This window comes from Hyperolius riggenbachi, chromosome 1 (assembly GCF_040937935.1).
Source record: "Hyperolius riggenbachi isolate aHypRig1 chromosome 1, aHypRig1.pri, whole genome shotgun sequence".
NCBI classification, from domain to species: Eukaryota; Metazoa; Chordata; class Amphibia; order Anura; family Hyperoliidae; genus Hyperolius; species Hyperolius riggenbachi.
The window spans coordinates 547122722-547147401 of record NC_090646.1 but is presented as its reverse complement, the minus strand read 5'-3'; the positions used below and the strand labels follow the sequence as shown (position 1 = coordinate 547147401).

The following is a 24680-nucleotide window of genomic DNA, read 5'->3' as shown; positions in this document are numbered from 1 at the left end:
TTTTCCACATTTTGTCACATTACTGCCACAAACATTAATCAATTTTATTGGAATTCCACATGAAAGACCAAGACAAAGTGGTGTACACATGAGAAGTGGAACGTAAATCATACATGATTCCAAACATTTTTTACAAATAAATAACTGCAAAGTGGTGTGTGCATAATTATTCGGCCCCCTTTAATCTGAGTGCAGTCAGTTGCCTATAGACATTGCCTGATGAGTGCTAATGACTAAATAGAGTGCACCTGTGTGTAATCTAATGTCAGTACAAATACAGCTGCTCTGTGAGGGCCTCAGAGGTTGTCTAAGAGAATATTGGGAGCAACAACACCATGAAGTCCAAAGAACACACCAGACAGTTCAGGGATAAAGTTATTGAGAAATTTAAAGCAGGCTTAGGCTACAAAAAGATTTCCAAAGCCTTGAACATCCCATGGAGCACTGTTCAAGCGATCATTCCGAAATGGAAGGAGTATGACACAACTGTAAACCTACCAAGACAAGGCCATCCACCTAAACTCACAGGCCGAACAAGGAGAGTGCTGATCAGAAATGCAGTCAAGAGGCCCATGGTGACTCTGGATGAGCTGCAGAGATCTACAGCTCAGGTGGGAGACTCTGTCCATAGGACAACTAATAGTCATGCACTGTACAAAGTTGGCCTTTATGGAAGAGTGGCAAGAAGAAAGGCATTGTTAACAGAAAGCATAGGAAGTCCCGTTTGCAGTTTGCCACAAGCCATGTGGGGGACACAGCAACCATGTGGAAGAATGTGCTCTGGTCAGATGAGACCAAAATGGAACTTTTTGGCCAAAATGCAAAACGCTATGTGTGGCAGAAAACTAACACTGCACATCACTCAGAATGCACCATCTCCACTGTCAAATATGGTGGTGGCAGCATCATGCTCGGGGGGTGCTTCTCTTCAGCAGGGACAGGGAAGCTGGTCAGAGTTGATGTGAAGATGGATGGAGCCAAATACAGGGCAAACTTGGAAGAAAACCTCTTGGAGACTGCAAAAGACTTGAGACTGGGGCGGAGGTTCACCTTCCAGCAGGACAATGACCCTAAACATAAAGCCAGGGCAACAATAGAATGGTTTAAAACAAAACATATCCTTGTGTTAGAATGGCCCAGTCAAAGTCCAGATCTAAATCCAATCGAGAATCTGTGGCAAGATCTGAAAACTGCTGTTCACAAACGCTGTCCATCTAATCTGACTGAGCTGGTGCTATTTTGCAAAGAAGAATGGGCAAGGATTTCAGTCTCTAGATGTGCAAAGCTGCAGGGGCGTAGCAATAGGGGTTGCAGAGGTTGCGACAGCATCGGGGCCCTTGGGCCAGAGGGGCCCCAAAGGGCCCTCCCTCAACTACAGTATTAGCTCTCTATTAGTCCTGTGCTCATAATAATTACTTCTATAGGTACTTTTAATTGTGGTAATCATTAGCAAACCATTTCCCATCCCCTTCTTGCACCTCTAACACTGTAGTTGCCATTAGCAGGTTTTGGTGCGCCATATCAATTGTTATGTATAGAGTGCTTGGGGAGCCCCATTGCAAAACTTGCATCGGGGCCCACAGCTCCTTAGCTACGCCACTGCAGAGCTGGTAGAGACCTACCCTAAAAGACTGGCAGCTGTAATTGCAGCAAAAGGTGGTTCTACAAAGTATTGACTGAGGGGGCCGAACAGGGGCGTAGCAATAGGGGGTGCAGAGGTAGCGACCGCATCGGGGCCCTTGGGCCAGAGGGGCCCCGAAGGGTCCACCCTCTATCACAGTATTAGCTCTCTATTGGTCCTGTGCTGGTAATAATCACTTCTATAGATGCTTTGAATAGTAGTAATCCTTAACACACTGTTCCCCATTCCCTTCTTGCACCTCTGACACTGGGGTTGTCCTTGGCAGGTTTTGGTGCGCCGTATCAATTGTTATGTATAGAGTGCTTGGGGGGGGCCCCATGTAAAACTTGCACCGGGGCCCACAGCTCTTTAGCTACGCCACTGGGGCCGAATAATTACGCACATCCCACTTTGCAGTTATTTATTTGTAAAAAATGTTTGGAATGATGTATTATTTTCGATCCACTTCTCACATGTACACCACTTTGTATTGGTCTTTCACGTGGAATTCCAATTAAATTGATCCATGTTTGTGGCAGTAATGTGACAAAATGTGGAAAACTTCAAGGGGGCCGAATACTTTTGCAACCCACTGTATGTGGTCTATGTTGCTGCACTATTTTCTCCTGACGAAGCTCTCTCTTGGGGTGAAACATGTTGAGCCTGCACAACACTGTAGATAATTGAGCACCCCCTTTTTGGTGTTTAGTCCCCCCCCCCCCCCACCCACTGATCTGCTGGCAACAGGGCTCATGAGGTGTGCACACTACAGGTGTTAGTAAAGTCCAGGCTACACTTGCTGCATACATTCTAGTCACCTCTGACCCTGGTCTGAGACACCTCCTTTCTCGTTAGTATGACCAGGGATACTAATGGGTTTAATATACTGATGGATGTAAACGTGTCTCTTATACTTTTTTACATACTGGCCATCAAATCAGTAAACCGAACTCTAGATACAAGTTGTACCTCATCTAAGATAGATACCCCCACAAATCTGTGTATGGGGGGATCAACAAAGACCCCTGCTCTGTACATACTATTGTCCTAGGCATTTGCTACCCTGTGATATAACATACAGGGGAAACACGTTTATTATCATTGTAGCATAAGTGTACACTACGTTTTAAGCGAATGCTGTGACTAATAGTTTATTTTATTGATAAGTGGTTTATACACACCACATCATTCTACGCTAAGGTTCAGTCCATTTGGACAAAGTGCGACAGTCTTAATTATCTGTACAAACTTCAGAGTATTTGCAACATAAATATTTTCTGCAGCAGGATTTTAGTTTCTACTCAGTAGGGAGAAAGCAAAAATGTCAAATCTACTGTGGTCCATAAGGTAAAAGCAGCCTAGACGTAGAGTGGATAAAGTTCTGGCAATGCAACCCCTTCAGTAGCCACTTCTTGCCCTGCACATCTCCACAGCTACAGACTACAGTCTTCTCAGAGTTCAGTCTGTGCTTTTCTGTATTTTATACAGAATGATTTTGCAAGCCACGAAGCAGCTTGGTGTTCACTTCTTTGGCTTAAAGCACAACTACAGGGAGAAGAATATGGAGGCTGCCATATTTATTTCCTTGTAATCGGTACCAGTTGCCTGGCAGTCCTACTGATCTATTTGGCTGCAGTAGTATCTAAATAACACTAGAAACAAGCATGTAGCTAATCTTGTCAGATCTGATAGTAATGCCAGAAACATCTGATCTGCTGCATGCTTGTTCAGGGTCTATGGCTAAAAGTAATAGAGGCAGACGATCAGCAGGGCTGCCAGGCAACTCGTATTGCTTAAAAGGAAATAAATATGGCAGCCACCATAGCCCTCTCACTTCAGTTGTCCTTGAACTTCTAAAGGTCAAATGATCCACCGATTTTTTTTTTTTTTTTTTTTTTTTTTTTTTTTTTTTTTTTTTTTTTACATGATTTTTAGCTGCGAAGGATTTTTATTTGACACATAGATGTTGTCATATGAGTGCTCTGCTTACTAAGCTTCCACATGGTGTGTGTATGTATGTATGTATGTATGTATATATATATATATATGTATGTATGTATGTATATATATATATATATATATATATATATATATATATATATATATATATATATATATATATATATATATATATATATATATATATATATATAATGTGTGTGTGTATATATATATATATGTGTGTGTGTGTGTGTGTATATATATATATATATATATATATATATATATATATATATATATATATATATATATATATATGTATGTATGTATGTATGTATGTATGTGTGTGTGTGTGTGTGTGTATGTATATATGTGTATATATGTGTATATATATATATATATATATATATATATATATATATATATATATATATATATATATATATATATATATATATATATATATATATATATATATATATATATATATATATATATATATATATATATATATATATATATATATATATACACAGTGGAGGAAATAATTATCTGACCCCTCACTGATTTTGTAAGTTTGTCCAATGACAAAGAAATGAAAAGTCTCAGAACAGTATCATTTCAATGGTAGGTTTATTTTAACAGTGGCAGATAGCACATCACAAGGAAAATCGAAAAAATAACCTTAAGTAAAAGATAGCAACTGATTTGCATTTCATTGAGTGAAATAAGTTTTTGAACCCCTACCAACCATTAAGAGTTCTGGCTCCCACAGAGTGGTTAGACACTTCTACTCAATTAGTCACCCTCATTAAGGACACCTGTCTTAACTAGTCACCTGTATAAAAGACACCTGTCCACAGAATCAATCAATCAAGCAGACTCCAAACTCTCCAACATGGGAAAGACCAAAGAGCTGTCCAAGGATGTCAGAGACAAAATTGTAGACCTGCACAAGGCTGGAATGGGCTACAAAACCATTAGCAAGAAGCTGGGAGAGAAGGTGACAACTGTTGGTGCGATTGTTCGAAAATGGAAGGAGCACAAAATGACCATCAATCGATCTCGCTCTGGGGCTCCACGCAAGATCTCACCTCGTGGGGTGTCAATGGTTCTGAGAAAGGTGAAAAAGCATTCTAGAACTACATGGGAGGAGTTAGTGAATGACCTCAAATTAGCAGGGACCACAGTCACCAAGAAAACCATTGGAAACACATTACACCGCAATGGATTAAAATCCTGCAGGGCTCGCAAGGTCCCCCTGCTCAAGAAAGCACATGTGCAGGCCCGTCTGAAGTTTGCCAATGAACACCTGAATGATTCTGTGAGTGACTGGGAGAAGGTGCTGTGGTCTGATGAGACCAAAATAGAGCTCTTTGGCATTAACTCAACTCGCTGTGTTTGGAGGAAGAAAAAAGCTGCCTATGACCCCCAAAACACCGTCCCCACCGTCAAGCATGGGGGTGGAAACATTTTGCTTTGGGGGTGTTTTTCTGCTAAGGGCACAGGACAACTTAATTGCATTAACGGGAAAATGGACGGAGCCATGTATCGTGAAATCCTGAACGACAACCTCCTTCCCTCTGCCAGGAAACTGAAAATGGGTCGTGGATGGGTGTTCCAGCACGACAATGACCCAAAACATACAGCAAAGACAACAAAGGAGTGGCTCAAGAAGAAGCACATTAAGGTCATGGAGTGACCTAGTCAGTCTCCGGACCTTAATCCAATGGAAAACCTATGGAGGGAGCTCAAGCTCAGAGTTGCACAGAGACAGCCTCGAAACCTTAGGGATTTAGAGATGATCTGCAAAGAGGAGTGGACCAACATTCCTCCTAAAATTTGTGCAAACTTGGTCATCAATTACAAGAAACGTTTGACCTCTGTGCTTGCAAACCAGGGTTTTTCCACTAAGTATTAAGTCTTTTATTGTTAGAGGGTTCAAAAACTTATTTCACTCAATGAAATGCAACTCAGTTGCTATCTTTTATTTAAGGTTATTTTTTCGATTTTCCTTTTGATGTGCTATCTGCCACTGTTAAAATAAACCTACCATTGAAATGATACTGTTCTGAGACTTTTCATTTCTTTGTCATTGGACAAACTTACAAAATCAGTGAGGGGTCAAATCAGTCACTGTGGATTTTTCAGAGGCGCTCAATTAAAGGTTAATGTTAAGGAGGAAGGTTAAAGTTAAAGGGGAACTTCAGACTAAACAAACATACTGTCATTAAAGGGGAACTTCAGCCTAAACAAACATACTGTCATTAAGTTACATTAGTTATGTTAATTAGAATAGATAGGTAATATACGGTAATCTCTTACCCCCTCTGTTTTAAAAGAACAGGCAAATGTTTGTGATTCATGGGGGCTGCCATCTTTGTCATGGGGGCAGCTATCTTTTTGGTTGAAAGGAGGTGACAGGGAGCATGAGACACAGTTCCAACTGTCCTGTGTCCTGATAACCCCTCCCAGCTGCACACACTAGGCTTCAAATGTCAAATTCAAAATGTAAAAAAAAATAAAAAATTGCACCAAAACAGCAGAACGAGAGCAACAACATCAGAAATCCTATCATGCTTTGCACAGCATAGGGAAAAATGCCCGGGCAGTTTTCTTCTGTGCAGCTAAAAATGAGGCTTGTATAAGAGAAACAGAAAGTTTTGATGCCGTGAAACTGTTAAAGAAACACCAGGCCTTTTCAGTGCTGCTGAGTAAATTTTTAGTCTTGAGGTTCACTTTAAAGGACAGCTGAAGCGAGAGGAATATGGAGGTTGCCATTTTTATTTCCTTTTAAACAATACCAGTTGCCTGGCAGCCCTGCTAATTTATTTGGCTGCAGTAATGTCGGAATAACACCAGAAACAAGCATGCAGCTAATCTTGAAAGACCTGACAATAATGTCAGAAACAACTGATCTGCCGCATGCTTGTTCAGGGTCTATGGCTAAAATAATTAGAGGCAGAGGATCAGCAGGATAGCCAGGCAAGTGGTATTGCTTAAAAGTTTAAACTACCAGTAATTCATTTTGTGCTAACATTAAGATCTAATCAAGTAACAATTGTAATAAAAAGACTCTGCATCCCATGAAAATACTGACGGTATCAGACTGAGGGACAGCCCATTGTGGCAGGAGATGCTACTGTGGTAAGCACAGAGGGGCGTAAGGGCCTGAGCCCACTGATGCAGTTGTATCCGCTTCTGTCCGCTTTTAAGCATCTGTAACATTGATGTGTTGCTGAAAAGCGGACACAACTGTTTCAGTGGCCTCAGGCCCTAAGGGAGTAATCTATTTGTAGCCTCCCCCACACCACAGCGCATTTTGAAGCATGTGACCACCACAGAAGGCTAGTATGATGACTGAGGGACAACCATTCTCACTCCTATCTGGCCAGCAAATAATTTGCTAGAGGCAGGGCTGTGGAGTCAGTACAAAAATCATCCGACGCCTCAGTTTATGAAACTTCCCACTCTAGGTACCCAAAAATTGCTCCGACTCCACAGCCCTGGTTAGAGGAGCGAGAGTGTCTCTCCTTCCGATGTGAGCTTCCGTACATACGCAGCATTATTGGTTACTTGGCAAGCTAGAGCCAGAGGTTAAATATATTTAGATTCATTCAAATCCACCTACATTTCTTTTTAACACTCTTCCCCCCCCCCCCCCCCTTCAGAACACTGTGCTGTTCAGGTGCATGCGCGTAGCTCACATCTGAAGCAAGAGGAGGGAGAGACTTGCTTCTCTAATGCTGGATACACACGATCCATCGATACGCATCGATTCGATCATTTCCGACATGTCCGATTCACGTTTCGATGGATCGTTAGGTCGATTTGCCATACTTTACATGGCAATCGAGCTAAAAATCATCGAAATACACTCGGAAATGCTCGGAAATAATCGAATCGACGCGTATCGACGGACGCATTCGCCGCGGAAACGCATGGTGTGTATCCAGCATTACAAACTTTTTGCCAGTTGGAGCAAGAGTGGTTGTCTCTCGCTCCTCATAGTGTACTAACTTACTGCAGTGGTCAATCGCTTCTAAACGCGCTATGGTTTGGGGGGAGGCTAAAAATAGATTTCTTGGCACTGTTCTTACCAGAGTGGTGTCCCTTATGAACATGAAACAGAAGACTTTTGATTGCATTGCGTGTGAATGTACTGCTGCTGTGGCACTTCTGGCAAGGACTTGAAGATATATCTCCCCCCCCCCCCCCCCCAAGATGGCTGTAATTACAGTCACAAGAGCCACAGCACATAACTTCTTGAGAAAATAAATAACTTTTTCTAGAGTAAATGAAACAGACTACAACAAATGTGGGCAGTGTGGTCTGCCTGGGCCTCCAGACACCTTCCATAGCTATGATGGTGAGGCCTGTCCTTCCCCTTCTTCTTGATCCCCATGATCTGATCAGCCACCACTATCCTCCAACCCATTGTACCATCATACCATTATTCATATTGTTCAATACATTTTTTTTTTTACCGTCCTCCTTATCTCCTGATAAGTGGTCTGCCCAGTAAGGAAAATGGTGTCTGCACCACCAAGCTGTTCTGCCATTTTGTGTTAACAAAACTTGTAAAATATGTTGAGATCAGTTTACCTTTTTTTTTCCCCCAATACAAATGAGTCTATATGTGTGCTGTCAGCATATGATAGCACTTTAATCCTGTTTTGTACTGTAACGCAGGAAACATGAAAGTGCACTGGCATTGATGACTCTGCAGAGAAACCAGATTGCTTCTTATTTAGCTTTCCAGAGTTTCTTCTGTTACCATCTGGAACATTATGTTAAATGGACCGTCTTCTTCTACACTGGGTAGTATGCACACTTTAAACGAGGGCTAGGGAAAGTCCCGGGGGGGACGTAGCTGTTGCTTCTAAAAGTTGTGCTTGGTGTCTAACTCCTTTGCGTGTTTACTTGTTTTACTGCTCCTTAACAATTCAAATAGCCATTAGAATTGATTGTCTTGTATCCTCCTTACACAGACCTTCTGTTTTCATGAAAAAAAGATGTAATGTAAAAAATCGCTGCATTAAATAGTTTTTCCTCCATTGGACCCATTCCAAACACCCATGCCCCCCACCCAAAAAAAGGATTGCATTCCCCAGTGAAAATACCATGGTGACATCCTCCGACTGCTTCCTGTCCAGTTATTTTGGTCTCCTGGAAGTTTTGTGGATGGGGAAGGGCGTATGTTGGATGTCGCATTTACTCTTTTACTATTTACTGTGTGAGGGAGGCCGGGCGTGGCTACTACTCACCTCCCAATATGTTGTTTCTTTTAAGAGGGTGTGTGGCTAAAGCTGCTGCTCTGCTTCCCTCTAGTAGGTAATGCAGATGGATGTATGGCCGGCTTTTCAGTCACTCTTCCATCAGTGTTGGCATATAAAGGGCTGGTGGTGAGTGAGTACCATGGCAATATCAGATGGCCAAATGCCCAGCCAGTGACATAGGGAAATTTAGCAGTTTGGTGCCACCAAAGATGAGGATTGTATTGTTAAATGTTAATTAGATATAACTTCAGTACACAACTAGCTGTAGTTACCTAAATTTGCTAGTTTGCTCAGGTCTGACTTCCCTGCAGCCATAGCAACAGTATTCTGTAAACAGATGTCTTCAGAATCATCTCCTCCCAAATGGTTGTTATTGGATTACAGTTTTTACCTCTCCTGACCAGTCCAGTAGTGCCTGTTGCTGTATTGGTAATCCAGGCTACAGCAGAAAATTACTCTACTACAAAAAAACAAGTTAGTAGAGATCACAACTTTCCATTGTCTGTGTACCATGACACTGTGAAGACACACCTCATCAACTATATACTCTGATTTTTAAAAACCAGTTACAGGTCACATGATCATTTGTTTTGGGTTGAGAAGAGGTATGTGGATTGGACATGGAGATAATTCTGGTCAAGTGGCAGATATCCTCAGTAGCAGGGGTGTTGTGTAGTGTGGTGGCGTTCTGCATGCAGGCTCGTCTAATGAGGTACCACGGGTGCAATGTGTCTTCTGATTCTGTTCCTTATTTTTTTTTTTAATAATTATTTTTGAGCAGTGAGAGGAAGGGAGTTGTTTTATTCCCTGAAATAAGTTTTGCACCCCACTGGCAGCTCATGGTGATCGGATTATACCTGTATGATTAGCTGACATTGCATGTTTTGTGCCATCTTCAAAATAATTAACTAGCTTTGCCTCTGTGAACATTGGGAAATTGGAAAAGAAAGCTGTTTTCACAGTTCATTCACAGTCCATTTCCCAAGAACACACACATACTGTATATATAGTACATTTATTTCAGTCACCTGTCTGAATATATGATGCAGAGAAATCTTGAGAGAGAGCGCAGTTGGCAAGATCAGACTGATTGCTCCAGACCTCCTGTACCTATAGCAAGCATCTTTGTAGGATCATTCCTCCTTGTGGAATGAATATGTCTTTGCGGTAAACCCAATGAAACATAATATGCAATGCATCTCTCATCTGTCAATACCACAACTGGACTCAGACACAGTTTAACCTGTGCCAGGTCCCTTTCAGGTATTTCGCTCCTGCTCAGTAACCAATAAATGAGAATTCACAGCAGCATACCACAGACTTGAAACAATGCTGTGTATTGGTGCATAGTAAAATCACAACCTGTTTAGTGCGGTACCCTTCCTTAGCACAACCCAGTAAAACATAGTAAAATAAGTTTTACTTTATAAGTTTTTACTTCTTTACTTTTACTGAGCAGACTTATAAAACCAGTTAGACACAGAGAAAGGGAAGTACCGTGTATCTTCACACTAAGGTGTTTATCGTTGGCACAGTTTCCTATAAAAAAGAAAGTTTTGCAGCTGCAGACGAACAATATTTGACTGCTACAGCCGCAGGGACAGGGACGTGACTATCATGCCTGTGCACTCAGCCGGGTGCATCGTGCAAACATATGCTCCCGACAGCACCCTAAGCAGGAAGGATTGCTCGAAGGGGACGTGTCCCCCTAAGCCAATCCATGTCTGCTTAGTGAGCATTATTGCCTAATATATTTAATGCCCTACTAGGCATCTACTGAGTGATGTGTGGTATTATTTTAACCGTAATAAGTTGTAAAAGATGTTTTAGGGTTGAGGCCTATGTTTTTGTGAATTATTTTTAGTGGCAAACTGAATCAGAAGCAATAATATTTATATATTCATTTATTCTGTACTAAAATAAAAAGCTTGTAAAATGAAAACACAGTGACAGAATTTAAATTAGTATACATAAATTATCTTAGGGACTCAGCTTTTTAAATATGTATGCTAAGAGGGTATATTGCCTTTATTTGTGCAAATAAGGGCTTGCAAATATCACTAGGGTACATTGAGAAAATGAAAATCACAATATAGAAAAAAAATACACCTTTTTATCCTCAAATAATATATCATCCTCATACAGTGCAATGGGGACATAATTTAAATTTTGGGATAACCAGGTTAAATGGGCAAATAAAATGTGAGTTTTATCTATGGTACCATTGTTTATTGGGGAAAAAAATACAGAATATTAGAACATAGTACAGGAATTACTGTTAACTGTAGTATACAGAAAAATAGATCAAATAATCAACTGTAGTATTCATCCAAGGGCACACAGTTTACAGAACAACCAATCAAATACACACTAGTATGCGTACAATAACACAGGTATTTATTTTAAACCTGAGCGGATCTGCATATTAAAGAGAATCTGTATTGTTAAAATCGCACAAAAGTAAACATACCAGTGCGTTAGGGGACATCTCCTATTACCCTCTGTCACAATTTCGCCGCTCCTCGCCGCATTAAAAGTGGTTAAAAACAGTTTTAAAAAGTTTGTTTATAAACAAACAAAATGGCCACCAAAACAGGAAGTAGGTTGATGTACAATATGTCCACACATAGAAAATACATCCATACACAAGCAGGCTGTATACAGCCATCCTTTTGAATCTCAAGAGATCATTTGTGTGTTTCTTTCCCCCTACAGCTATCTTCCACTGAAGTGTCAGGCTGTTTCTTCCTGCAGAGTGCAGACAGCTGTGCCTGTATGTAATTCCTCAGTATGTGAAAGCCCAGCCAGCTCAGAGGAGGATTTATCCAGCTTGTAAAAGATAATAGAGCAGAGAGAAGCTGCACTAATCTAAATAACACACAGGCAGTGTGCAGAGAGGGGCCTGGATGGGGGAGTTCATAGCAGAACCACAACACTGAAGAACTTGGCAGCCTTCCAGACACAGGCCTGACAAGTCTGACAAGAGAGAGATAAGTTGATTTATTACAGAGATGGTGATAGTAGAACGTGCTGCAGTTAGCCAGAACACATTAGAATAGCTTTTGGAACTTGTAGGATGATAAAAAACAGGATGCAATTTTTGTTACGGAGTCTCTTTAATATGCTGAATAGAAGGATAAACATTTTCATTCTGTAATGAATAATACAAGCAGAGTACCTTGCTGCACTAAAACTGAAAACTGAAAATAAAATAAAACTCAGAACTATAGCTCATATACCGCCAGGTTTCCCCCCCCCCCCCCCCTTCCCCCAAAACCATCACCCAAGCACTCCTCAATTGGTACTTTATACAACCAATTCTTAATCAGTCTACCACACACCATCGTTTCCAAAGTTCAATGGGCTCTATTCACAAAACTTCACCTTATTGATGAAAATAACTTTTCAGCACATTTACAAGCAACATAATCACTCAAAGTAAGTTGTTCCTGATTAACTTAATTTCAATATTACTTTTCTTGTCCTAATTATATTCTATTTTTGCTCTTTTGGAGCTTAAAAAGTAACACAGATGAGGTTAAAAACAGGTGAAAAGCTTTGTGAATCATGGCCAGTGTGCACTATTAGTAAGGAAAGAGTTAATCCATATACCCCATAGAGACAAGAACTTTCCATGGCATCCCCTGTGCATATATACAAGTTTGTGGAAAGATAGACCATCATTCAGCATATGTAACCATTGTGATATAGTGGGGCAGGTAGAAACCATTCAGGACCATTGTTTATTTTAAAACTATAGCTGGTGTAAATGGCAAATGTAAATGGTATATTTCATTTTCCCCCCTCATTTTCCTCATTCAAATGCATATAAATTTAAAATAATTACTAAAAAAACAAACAAACAAAAACTCCCAAAAAGCCTAATTGGTGGCAAAATAACAAGCTATAGTTCATTTAGGTGTGATACGTAGTGATAAAGTTATTGGCGAATAAATGGGAGGAGTGCTGAAATGTAAAAATTGCTCACGCCCATAAGGTGAAAACAACCCGTGGGCTGAAATGGTTAATAGCATTCGGTTACAAAAGTGGATTGTGTAGGGATGTCATATGTGATATAGATTTTTGCACCCAAGTGTAGTTAACCTTTTGATTTAGACCTTTCAACTAGGAATATAAACTTGCATGTTTCACTTTTCTCACCTAGCTAACAATCTGTGGTTTGTCTTCATTTTATGACAAAACAAAGTTTAAAACTTCTGGTTTTCCTCCTGACGTTTATTTATGCAAGTAAGATGCATGATGGGGATTAACTCCAGCAGAGATGTCAAGTGGGCCCAACTAGTTTTTCTTTATGTATAGCTCTATAACTGAAACAAGCTGACTTGGTTTTCAATAAATCTTTATTGAACATGCTGAAAAAATAGCAAAGATGGCCAAGAAACTGATATTAAACAGATGGATATTGTAGCAGAAGGATAGATATGCTCGAATTGCTATAGCCTGGTTGACAAATAGGGCTGTCGATAAAAAGTCTAATGAGAGTAGAGGTCATGAGTACTTTTATTGCTGTTGTCTAGTCTTTCTCCAAACAGTTGTAAAAGTACCATAATGTTAACGTCTTTCTCTGTAGCGATAAAGACGCATATTGAAAAGCAAAAATTGGTCTCTGTTATCTAGATCCCTACTGACTACACTGTCTTGTCTTCTAGATAATTTGCTATTCTTTTGATAAGAATAGCGTAAGAATAGACACAGCTCTTTTCCTGCATATTTGTCAGGTTTTTATCTGTATGAATGCAAATGCTGCTCATACATTAAACTAATACAGCTGAAGTGAAGCTATGAATAAATAAATACACAGACTGTCACGTTTAATGAGTGTAAGTTAAACTGGGTATTTAAGTTAATTGTGCTGTGCTATGAAGGCACTGAGCAGTCATTGATTGGATTGTAAGTCACTGGGCTTTTTATGAGATGTAGACGTTCTCTCACATGATTGCACACTAGATTATTACTGGGCTTAGATTCTTCCCTGTTCTGTGTAAAAGAGGGAAGGTGACCATTCCATAATGTGCTGTTTAAAAGTGTCTGCAGTGTGTATATCTAATTATAAGCTGGACCCCAAAAGTCTTGCAGGCAGGCAATTAACAGTATACCTAAAGCCCTTAAAGCGGAATGAAACCCAGCATTTCTGCTCTGCTGTAAAAAATTATTTACAGCATACTATATACAACCAGCATTTTTTTTTTACTAGAACAGCATTCAAAGGGTTACACACATGACTTCAAAGTTCAGTGCAGAGAAATCTGGACGCATCCGAAGTGTAGTTAATGTTATGTTGTGTTTACTTAATTGTATCAAGTGAGGAATGTGACACATTCTCTGACTGTGCAGAAGCTCATGAACTCAAAGCATTTCTGCCTTCAATACATAATGAATAAAACCAGTTATGAATAAAATGCAAAGTCAGCTCTCAAAAAAAACCCTGTACTTTTGGGAACTTGAAATTTCTAAATGAATAATAATACTTATGCACAAATGCAAATATGATAACCGTATGGCATATAAAAAGTAGGAAAACATGTTTTCATTGAATATTATGTCAGGGTTTTATACCGCTTTAAAGTAGCCCTAAGGCTCCCTGCACACTGCAAATCCGTTTTGCTATTCTGATTCCGTTTCCAATTCAGATTTGCAATTCCGATTTTCCCTGAATGCAATCAACAGAAAATCGGAGGAAAAAACGTAGCATGCAGTATCAATTAAAAATCAGACTCGGATGTAAAAAACGATTTAAAAATCGGAATCAGGATAGCATGCAGTGTGCAGGGAGCCTAAAGTGTGGTAAAAATAAAAAGTCATGCTTGGCATACACGGCTCGATTTTGCCACTCGATTTTCCCGCTCGTTCGATTCCTCGCTCGATTCCGCAGGCGATTCTCTTCCGCTCGTTTTTCTTAACTGTTTGCATTGTCTTCAATGCAGAATCGATCAGGCCGGAGATCGGACATGTTGGAAATTATCTATCGAGCTATCTAAATGGCTCAGAATTGAGCCGTATATTCCCAGCATTAGACACTTACCTTGAATAGTTCACAGGCTTTCTGTATCCTCTTACACCTGCAACATTCCAGAGCAGGGCACCCCTGACTGGGCTTCCGGCCATGTGTGAGCGCATCCTGCCTGGGCATGTGTGACTAAAGTCCATGGTCGAGCAGCTTCATTCTACAGGGCATGTGCAGACCTTATTTGCACATGCCCAGTTGGGATACCCTTGTCCACGGCTAATAATGCAGCCGGAAGAAGCTTGTTCAACTGGCTACATTGCAATGAGTTTAGAGGGACCCTTTGCTGAAACAGTTGGGTGTAGGAAGATCCTGGACCATCCACAGCCTTCCCACTACTGAGGTAAGTATTAAACTTTTTTTTTTTTTTTTTTTTACCACACCTTATTTTTGGAGTGAAACTGATTTGTAAACAGTACTCACCCCTCCCTGACTTACTAAGCCGCTTCTACTGTCCAACTGTCACTAGCCTGGTGCCCACTAATTTTGTCTCCAATATCACATGTCCAGAGTTTGGGACATTTGTCCAGCAGAAGCAGTTTAGTGTCCTACTTACACCTTCCTGCTGCTCCTGGGTAATAATGCGGTCTAGTTTACTAATTGTTATTAAACAAGCTAAACACTTCATAAAGGTGGGGTCTTTGGAGAATATTCGTGAAACTGTAGTAAATTTACCATGCACAGGTTGCACACAGCAATCTGTTGGTACTGACGTAAGTTATGTAGCGTGCGTTGGACAAATATTATTATTATTATTATTATTATTATTTATTGTATTTATAAAGCGCCAACATATTACGCAGCGCTGGACATTAATTTAGGTTACAGACAATATTTAGGGGTGACAAACCGCAATATGACAATACAGGAATACAAGAAAACCAGATCACACTGCACAGTATGAGTACAAGGTAGCGCAACCCATGCTACATATAAGTCATGCGTGTTGCTAATATGACATGCATCATGCCATTTCCAGACAAGAGGATGCTTAGATGAAACTGGTGAATATGGTTTAGGTGAGAGGCTGACTATAGTTTGAAAAGTAGAATGTACTGTACTTTACAATCTAAGGCTTTGGATAAAAAGTACATACTGTATATACTCAAGTATAAGTCTAGAAATTTAGGTCTGACTCACTAAAAAGTTTCGGGGTTGACTTTTATACTCGAGTCATGGGCAACACTGAGTAATGTGTGTACTATTAGTGACATTCCCATTTGCAGAAAGTGACACTTTCTTGATTAAGGAAAGACCAAGAAAGCACGGGTCTGGAAGTCCTGGCCACAACAATTAAAAGGAAAAGGGCAGGGGGAAAAATACTGCAAGAGGAGTGAGTGAGGGGTTAATGGCTGCAATACTGTATGCAGTGCAGTCATTAACCCCTCCTGGGCCCCAAGTGCAGCTGTTAATTCTTCCTAATATTCAAGTACAGCCATTCACTTTGCTGGGTAGACTTATACTTGAGGCAATAAACAATTGATGGTGATGCAGAAGAGGATATGAGAAATCGAATAAAGTAAGCAAATGGAACATTTATCCGATTGTACCCTTTTGGAGAAATAAAAACGCCTAAAAAAAAAAAATTTTAAGATTTTTTTTTTTTTATACTAATGCAAAAGCAGTCCTTTTGTACGCAAATAAAACTCCCAAGGTCACACAACCCACTATCACAAAAATCCAAATCTTTGTAAACAGGTGCCTACGAGGACTTATGAGTATTAAATATCTGGAAAAAGTGACAAATGAAGAACTGTGGGAAAGCACCAACCCACTACCAATGGAAGTTCTGTTGAGGAGGAAATGGGTTTGGATAGGCCATGCACTCAGGAAGGGCGAGGAATCTATAGAAAGAAGAGCCCTGGGGCCATATGCAATTCACAGTTTTTTCCTAGATGATAACTCAAAGTGACTTTTAAACCACCAACAAGCAAATACTCAAAATAATTTTGACATTACTTTTTCACCTACTTTTTGGTCCTTTTTTTCTATTGTAAAGTGCTAAAAAGTTGTTTTAAATTGACTATGAAAAACTATCTCCTAGGAGAAAACTCAGGAGAAAAGGTGAATTGCATATGGTTCCTAGAGTGGAATCCACAGGAATCAAGTCGCGGACAGCCTCAAAAACAGGAAGAAGACATTAGAAATAAGGGAAAATCTTGGAAAAAGATCAATAGAATAGCAACAGATCGATCTGAATGGAGAGTCTTAACGGATGCCCTATGCTCCACTGGGAGTAAAAGAACAAAAGAAGATGATGATTGTCTTGTAAAAATGATTTTTCTTTTTCCTTGAGGGTCCCTCCTCCTGGATCAGTTCTGTTTCCACAAAGAGATTAAAAAGGCCTCCAGTCCGAAGTGCTGCAGTTGCCCTTCATCCTTGCAGTTGACTGCGCTCTTGCTCACCTCCCACTGCTCCTACCCCTCCAATTGGAGCTCAGGCTTGAAGCGTAAATGCACATGCCTGGCAGTATTAGTGCATGTCATGCATAATTAATGTAGCGTATACACACAGTTTCAGAGACAAAGCTTGGAGTAAGGGGAGTGGAGTGGGTCCCCAACAATATGTGAGTGAAGTGGGGGTTGGTGGAAGGGGGTTGGTGTGGGAAGGCAACTGGTAGTGACAGCAGTGAGGATGGAGATGCTACTGGTTTCTCTATCTCCTCACATGTACCAGGACATGAAGAGATTTACCAGAATCAATGAAAAGAAAATTGGATGAATATTGATGCAAAGGTGGAGCAGATGTCCAGATCAAGGGTTCTGCTGACTTCTTCTGTGGGCACGCACGCACGCACGCACGCACGCACGCACGCACACACACACACACACACACACTTTTGCATCGGATGTCCTACTATCTTCCTTGCACTGGTTTTGATAAATCCAATAAACTTTCTGTAATATTAAAAAAAATTTCTATATGACTTTTGTTGGGCAAAAAGTTTGAAAGTGGTACAAACGACAAATGTTACTCTTAAATTTCTACTCCAGTGTAGGTTTACAGAGCTTTCCTTTAAGTTTATAGGTATGTGTGATGACTTTTGTGTCACAATTCTGTTATCGTTATGTAAAAAATATGGAGTTTTGAGCTAGATCATGAAATGTTGTTTGTCAGTAGAAATTATTCTTGCAAGAAGGATTTGAATAGAAATGATTCTGGCTGCCTTGGAAGCAAATGTTGTTTATGGAAATTAGTGAGTCATGTATACAAAATCCATTCAGGTTCAATCAATCATTTTAACAATCTGTGACACAGATATCAGGCACTGCTAGTTTTTGTCCCATCTAGGTGAGGTTGTTGTTATTATTATTATTATTATTATTATTATTATTATTATTATTATTTCAATGAAAGCAATTGATTCACAGATCAAAAGACACTAGAATGAATGGGTTCCATATGAGACTATGGCTACCATATGCGTAGTCTGTCATGCGCATTATATAAATTAGTTGGTAGTTTGTTCGTCTGTTGTCCATCTAAACTTGTGGACATAAAGGTCGAAGAGGTCATACGGTTCTCCAGGTCGTGCAGGCGGTTGTGTGCATGTTGTGCACAAGTTGGACGTGTGTACGTAGCTTTAGAGCATGCACAAGCATTTTAGTAGCCACTTGTGCAAGGAAGTGGCAAAGTTAATTCAGTCGTTTATGGCTTAAATGAGATTTCAGAGCCCAGAGTAACCCCCAGACATCAAGCATTAGAAGTTGAGGTTACTCCAGTACTGGATCTTTTTTTACACTTAGGGTAACTACAGGTGGGGGAACAGAGAGAGAAAGTAGAAATATCACAATATTTTATTTTCACTTTGGTTCATCAGGTTGAACTGTATTGTTAAGTCTATTAAATAAAAATCGCGTATTTCCCAGTTGTAATAAAACAAGAATGACAAACTACGAGGGGTATGGCCATTTTTCTCAAGTCACCCTACATTATATGATGTTGTGGAACTGAAGTCAGTTGATTTGCTTTATTTCCTATGAGAGCACAGTTAAAAAACAACTGTCCTGAGATGGATATGGAGGCTGCCATATTTATCTGAAACAAACATGCGGCAAATGCAGTCAAGCTTAAAGAGAACCTGTTACAAAAAAAAGACCCCTCTGGGAGATACTTGCCTCAGGAGAGGGAAGCCTCGGGGTCTCAATGATGCTTCCCCGACCTCTGAAACTTGGAGGAATCCAGCACTGGCTCCCCCTAAAACCTCCCGTGTCAAGCGGTGATATATTTACCTACCGTGATCCTGCACAGACACACAAGTATAAATATATTTTTACCTTAAAAAAAAATTTTCAGCTTTGGATCTGCCCAATTTTCTTAGGTCCCCGGATAAACCGATATACAGAGTGAGAACAGTGATTACAGACCCAACATGAGAGTATAAACAAACATTGAAATTTGTGAGCAAGTAACGCCACCTTGTGGTAAGCTTGAATAACATCATATGCTGTTACAGTTGTGAGGAATAATTGTATTACAATAGTAAATGTTGGTTCAAAATCACTTTTAGCCACTCTGCTCCATGTCTGCAGAAATGTTATATTTTTGTTTGGTTTTCTTCTAGAAAACAAAAAGGGGGGGGGGGGGGGGGAAACAAGCCGTCCCCACATATCCAGCTCTGTGATGATCAATAAATAGTGCTTTATATGACTTCATAGCCTTAGTTGATGCATCTAAATTCTAGTCAGTATTTCGGTGAGTGGAACAAGATAAGATTCTCTCAGGCAGCTTTAGATTGATGAATACAACCTATCAGAATCTCAATTATCCCTCAGAGACCATTTATTTTTCAGGTTTGTTATACGATCTAATCCTTGGGATTATCACAAGAGAATTTCTGTGACTGACCTAAAAGATACAAATAACTGACATTAGCTTTGAATGGGCTGTAAAAAAAAAAAAAAAAAAAAAAGCATGGTCTTTGCATTTATGTATTTTTCTAGATAAAATAAGAAATGATAGATTTGATGCATGTGAGGCGGGAACGGCTAACAGAACACAATCCACCGCTCTGCTCTGAGCATTTTACTCTGCCAAAGCTAAAAGATAAAATGGGCTACAGACATTTCTCTCAGACATGAGTAAGTATCGTCTTATGTTCTTTACATCGTCAGAAATATAAACTGCACTGCTTGTAAGGAGGTCAGTACTTGTGTGATGGCAGAGGTCAGTACTGAACGGGACGTTACATTAAAGTACTGCTTCAAAACCATTTTTTCATTTTATTTTTTTTTTGGTTCAAGTGACTGATTATTGCATCATATTGAGAACGTGTCTAGTTTAAAAATACTTGCCACGGTTGGAAAACATAAATGATTGTGCAGTCTTAAGGTGGCCACTAACGATCCAATCTTTTTCATCCAATTTTACCAAATCTATGTAGTATGAGGGTAAAACCGAGTGAATATATTGAATGGATAATTTAGACAGTTCCCTTATATTACGTAGAAATGATAAGATTGGATGAAAAAGATCGGATCATTAATGGCTACCATTATCCTGGATTTATTTAGGCCTCCTCTGTTAAATAGCAAGGATATGAAACTTTTGCCTGAGTCATATATGATCATAGTAAGGGTTCTTTTTGGCAGGGGTCACACTTGTCGGCTTTCGTGCGCGTTTTCTGCACAGAAAAACTGTTTTCAACTGAGAACTCATGTTAATCAATGAGCTAGGTCACACTTGAATGCAGATTTCGCGCGCAGAAAAAAAACTGACATCTTGCGCAATTTGTCAGTTTTCTCTATAAATTACATTAGCTGTTGTAAGGTAGAGGTCACACTTGTCTTTCAGTTTTCTGAAAAGTGTAGAAACTGAAAGACAAGTGTGACCCCTGCCAAAGGGTTAGTGAATTAGAAGCTACATGCATCTGCAGAAGTTTACATCTGCCGGCTAAGCGTTTTCAAAGTGTTACAAAAGTGTTAGCTTAAAATTATCTTTTGTATAGGTTTATTGTATTACTGATTTTAGCTCTGTTTTAAAATACTGGCACGTGACTTACATTGTTTACACTAAGTAGTCCATTGAGACTGGCACCACCAGTAGTAAAACAATGCTTTTTTATTTAAACGTCATTAAAATTACATTGCATCAAAGTAAAGATAGAAAAGAAAGTGCCATGGCGATAGCCACCTGTTTCATTCGTCACACCCCTTATCAAGCCATAAAGCCTTGTCGTCACAGGGGGGCATAGAGGCGTTACAGGGGACAGAGATGGCACAGTGTTTCCACATATGAACAGATTCAGGTTAGGAATGAACCTACAGTCCCTATCTCGTTCACTGACCGGCGACTATCTTTATGTGTATTGTAGTTCCATTTCCAGTGCAGCATTTATTTCTTTTAAGCTCTATACACTAATTTTTTATTTTCTCTCCTTAGGCAGAACAGAGCTTTAGTGAGGAAGAAGAGGAAAAACTCCAAGCTGCCTTTTCATTGGATAAACAAAATCTGAAACTCGTCCTGGAGACAATCTCATTCATTTTAGAGCAGGTAAAATAAACAACACTCAGGCTAGGTCCACACTTGTCCGTTCAGGATCGGATCAGTTTTAGGCCTCTTGCACACTGCATGCATTTCAGATTCCGATTCCGCTTTTTAATCTGTTTTTACATCCGATTCCGATTCAGATTTTTAATCTTAACTGCATGCTGCGTTTTTTGATCCGTTTTTCTGTTGAATGTATTCAAGGAAAATCGGAAACGGAATCGGAATCGGAAAACGGATTTGCAGTGTGCAGGGAGCCTAAAACGGATCGGTTTTTCTAAAAATGCTTTTTTGCAGCATACGTTTCCAGTCTGTGGAAATGTATGCCCAGCCATGGGGGGAGAGGGGGCCGCCATGCTGGAGGGGGTAGCAGCCAGGAACGGGGGTGACAGCGGTCGGCGGGGAGGGGGGTCGCCCCCCCCCCCTCACCTGGGTCCCATGTCCCTGCTCCTCCTCCAGCTACTTGCGCTAAACCTAATGTATAGCGGCAGCAAGCGGGGAGCTAACCTTCTTCCTCCGCTCGCCGTATCACTTCCTGCAATGTCGCCCTCTATACTTTGGAAGTGATGCGGCGAGCGGAGGGAAAAGGCAAGCTCCCCGCTTGCTGGCGCTATACAATACATTAGGTTTTGTGCAAGTAGCTGGAGGAGGAGCAGGGACGTGGGACTCAGGTAAGGGAGGGGAGCGACCCTCCCCGCCGACCGCTATCACTCCCGTCCTGGCTGCTACCCCCTCCAGCATGGCGGCCCCCTCCCCACCCACAGGCTGTGACATAGAAACGGATCAGTTTCTGTATCCAAAACTGCCTGTGTAGTGGGGGATCAGTTTTCCTATTCACCTGCACTACCCCTTCGTGTATCCGGACCCATGTGCGGTCCAGGAAAATTCAGCAAATCCGGACCGTCCATGCAGGTTTTTAAAACGGATCCCCCTGAATGCAGACGGATCCGTTTTTTTTTTTTTTTTTCTTTCTTTTGTTAAAGTCAAGACAGCTGCTATTTTTAATGTTGGTATCCGCGGCTCCGTTTTTGATCTGGACTGAAAAACGGAGCCACGGATACATATACGGACCAAGTGTGAACCGGCTCTTAAGCCATGTATGTACTTATTTGCATTTTGGATGTTTACGATCCTCGACGACTCCAGCGTAAAGTGTTGTGATCGTTTGAACTCTCGTTCACACCCTTCCTGTGCCATTAGTGTGAAGATGGATAAGGGAGCACTTGTTTGTCGGGTTGCTTTGCTATTGGTTCCTGGATCCATTTTACAGTGAATACGGGCCTTTAGGCTTCATTTTCCCAAGACAATGGCCTCAATTCACTAAACTTATCTCCTGTCTTTAATAACTCTTCTAGAGTTGTTACCATGGTGATAAGGCATGTAGTATTCAGGAAACATTTTACCTCAGGCAAGCCTAAAGTTAACTCTTCTGTCTTTAAATTAACTCTCCAATCCTTAAAATAACTCCAGAGTTAAAGACAGGCTGTTAATTAGCTGCATGTGAAAATAACTACAGAGGAGGTAAATTAACTACAGAGGAGGTAAATTAACTACAGGAGAGGTAACTTAAGGAATGAAGAGGTAAGATAACTCTCTCACGTGTGGAGGTAAGTTTTCTCTTGCCTTATTATCTCTAGCATGATCTTAGTGAATTGAGGCCATTAAATTTTGCATGCGTTTTAGCATATGCCAATTTTTACACTGTTGTATGCAAATTTTCATGCAAATTTTAACATTTACCGTAATTCACAATCATTACATGTGAAATGGTTAAGTGGTGCTAAAATCTGCAGCAAGCTGTTAGGATCAGAACAGACTACAAAAAACGCATTAAATTCAAACTATTCCATTGAAATTGCATTGCTTTCAGTATTAATGCAGATTTTCGCCAAGGTGAATTAGCACCATAGACATTGAATTAAGCGCATTATGTACAGGTGAAATTTTCAAAAATTAGGATATGGTGCAAAAGTTAATTTATTTCAGTAATTCAACTTAAAAGGTGGAACTATGAAATAGGAACCCTTTGCAGGTGTTTTGGATGAAGTAGCTGATTAGAGTCTGAAACTTTAAACCTAGAATATTGAACAGTTTCACAATATTCTAACTTTCTGAGATTTTGATTATGGAGTTCTCATAAGCTGTAAGCCATAATCATCAAAATTATAACAAAGTCTTGAAATTTCTCGCTTTGCATTTGATGAGTCTTATTTCATATATGAGTTTCACCTTTTAAGTAGAATTACTGAAATAAATTATCTTTTGAACAATATTCAAATTTTTTTCTTTTTTAGTTTAACCTGTATAGTAAATAATTTGTTTTAAATTTTGTTTTCATTTTGTGCATTTTTATGAAATATTCAGCTTTGAAAGCTGTTGAAAATAACATTCAGACTACTGATTTTGAAGGAAAAAAGATGGTACTTATCCGTTAGCCGGGCGCATCCGGCAGGTGGCGCTGTTGTTGTTAATTCCAATTATAATTACTTCACATAACAAAACTGTGAATGTAAACGCCGCAGGTGGCGCTAATTGCATTCCTTGTTAAGGAAACAATATGTATATTAAAGAAGAGTTAATTAAATGAGAAATAAGCCGCCGGCAATGTAACAGATCAAGCCGCCGGCTTGCTTCGTGTCTCGCTCTCCTTCCCCCTTGTCCTCGCTCGTATAGAGCCCTGGGGAGGGGACTCATGTCTCCCCAGAGTAATTCGTCGCAATACAACAAGCAGGATTCCTTGCCGCGACGACGACTCTGGGGGGACACGCATGCCCCCCCCTCCCCACCCAGGGCTCTATACGAGAGAGGGCAAGGGGGGAGGAGAGCGAGACACGAAGCAAGCCGGCGGCTTGATCTGTTACATTGCCGCCTGCTTATTTGTCATTTAATTAACTCTCTTCTATAACCACTTCCCGACCGCCTAACGCACAGAGGCGGCCGGGAAGTGGAGCCCTGAAGGACCGGCTCACCCACAGAGGCGGTGGTCCTTCTAAGGGCATGGGCGGAGCGATCGCGTCATCCGTGACGCGATCCTCCGCCCGGGATCGTTACTCGGGCATTTTGTCTCCGCTCGCCGGCCACTTAGCAGAGCCGGCGAGCGGAGGAATCCGCATAATTGCCCAATCAGGGAGTATAAGGCACTTTGTTAGGTAAACAAAGTGCCTTATACGTGCTTCCTCCTCGCCTCGTGGTCTCATTGTTGCAGAGACCACTAGCGAGGAGGAAGCACATTGTAAGTAGCCAGCACACGTGTTTTTTTTTGCCCACAGAGTCCCTGATCTCCCACCCCAGGCCTCATACCCCCCCCTGATCACCCCAGCAGACCCCT

At 40.6% G+C, this 24680-nt stretch overlaps 1 protein-coding gene across 4 annotated transcripts in view; it reads left to right on the top strand.

The window, feature by feature from the left end:
- COMMD10 (COMM domain containing 10) overlaps positions 1–24680 on the top strand; it is a 528807-nt gene that overhangs the window by 5691 nt on the left and 498436 nt on the right. For all 4 annotated transcript variants that reach the window (XM_068247179.1, XM_068247168.1, XM_068247185.1 and 1 more), the window contains exon 3: positions 21248–21358. In XM_068247179.1, the coding sequence (XP_068103280.1) occupies positions 21248–21358 (111 nt within the window). The remainder of the gene's footprint in view (positions 1–21247; positions 21359–24680) is intronic.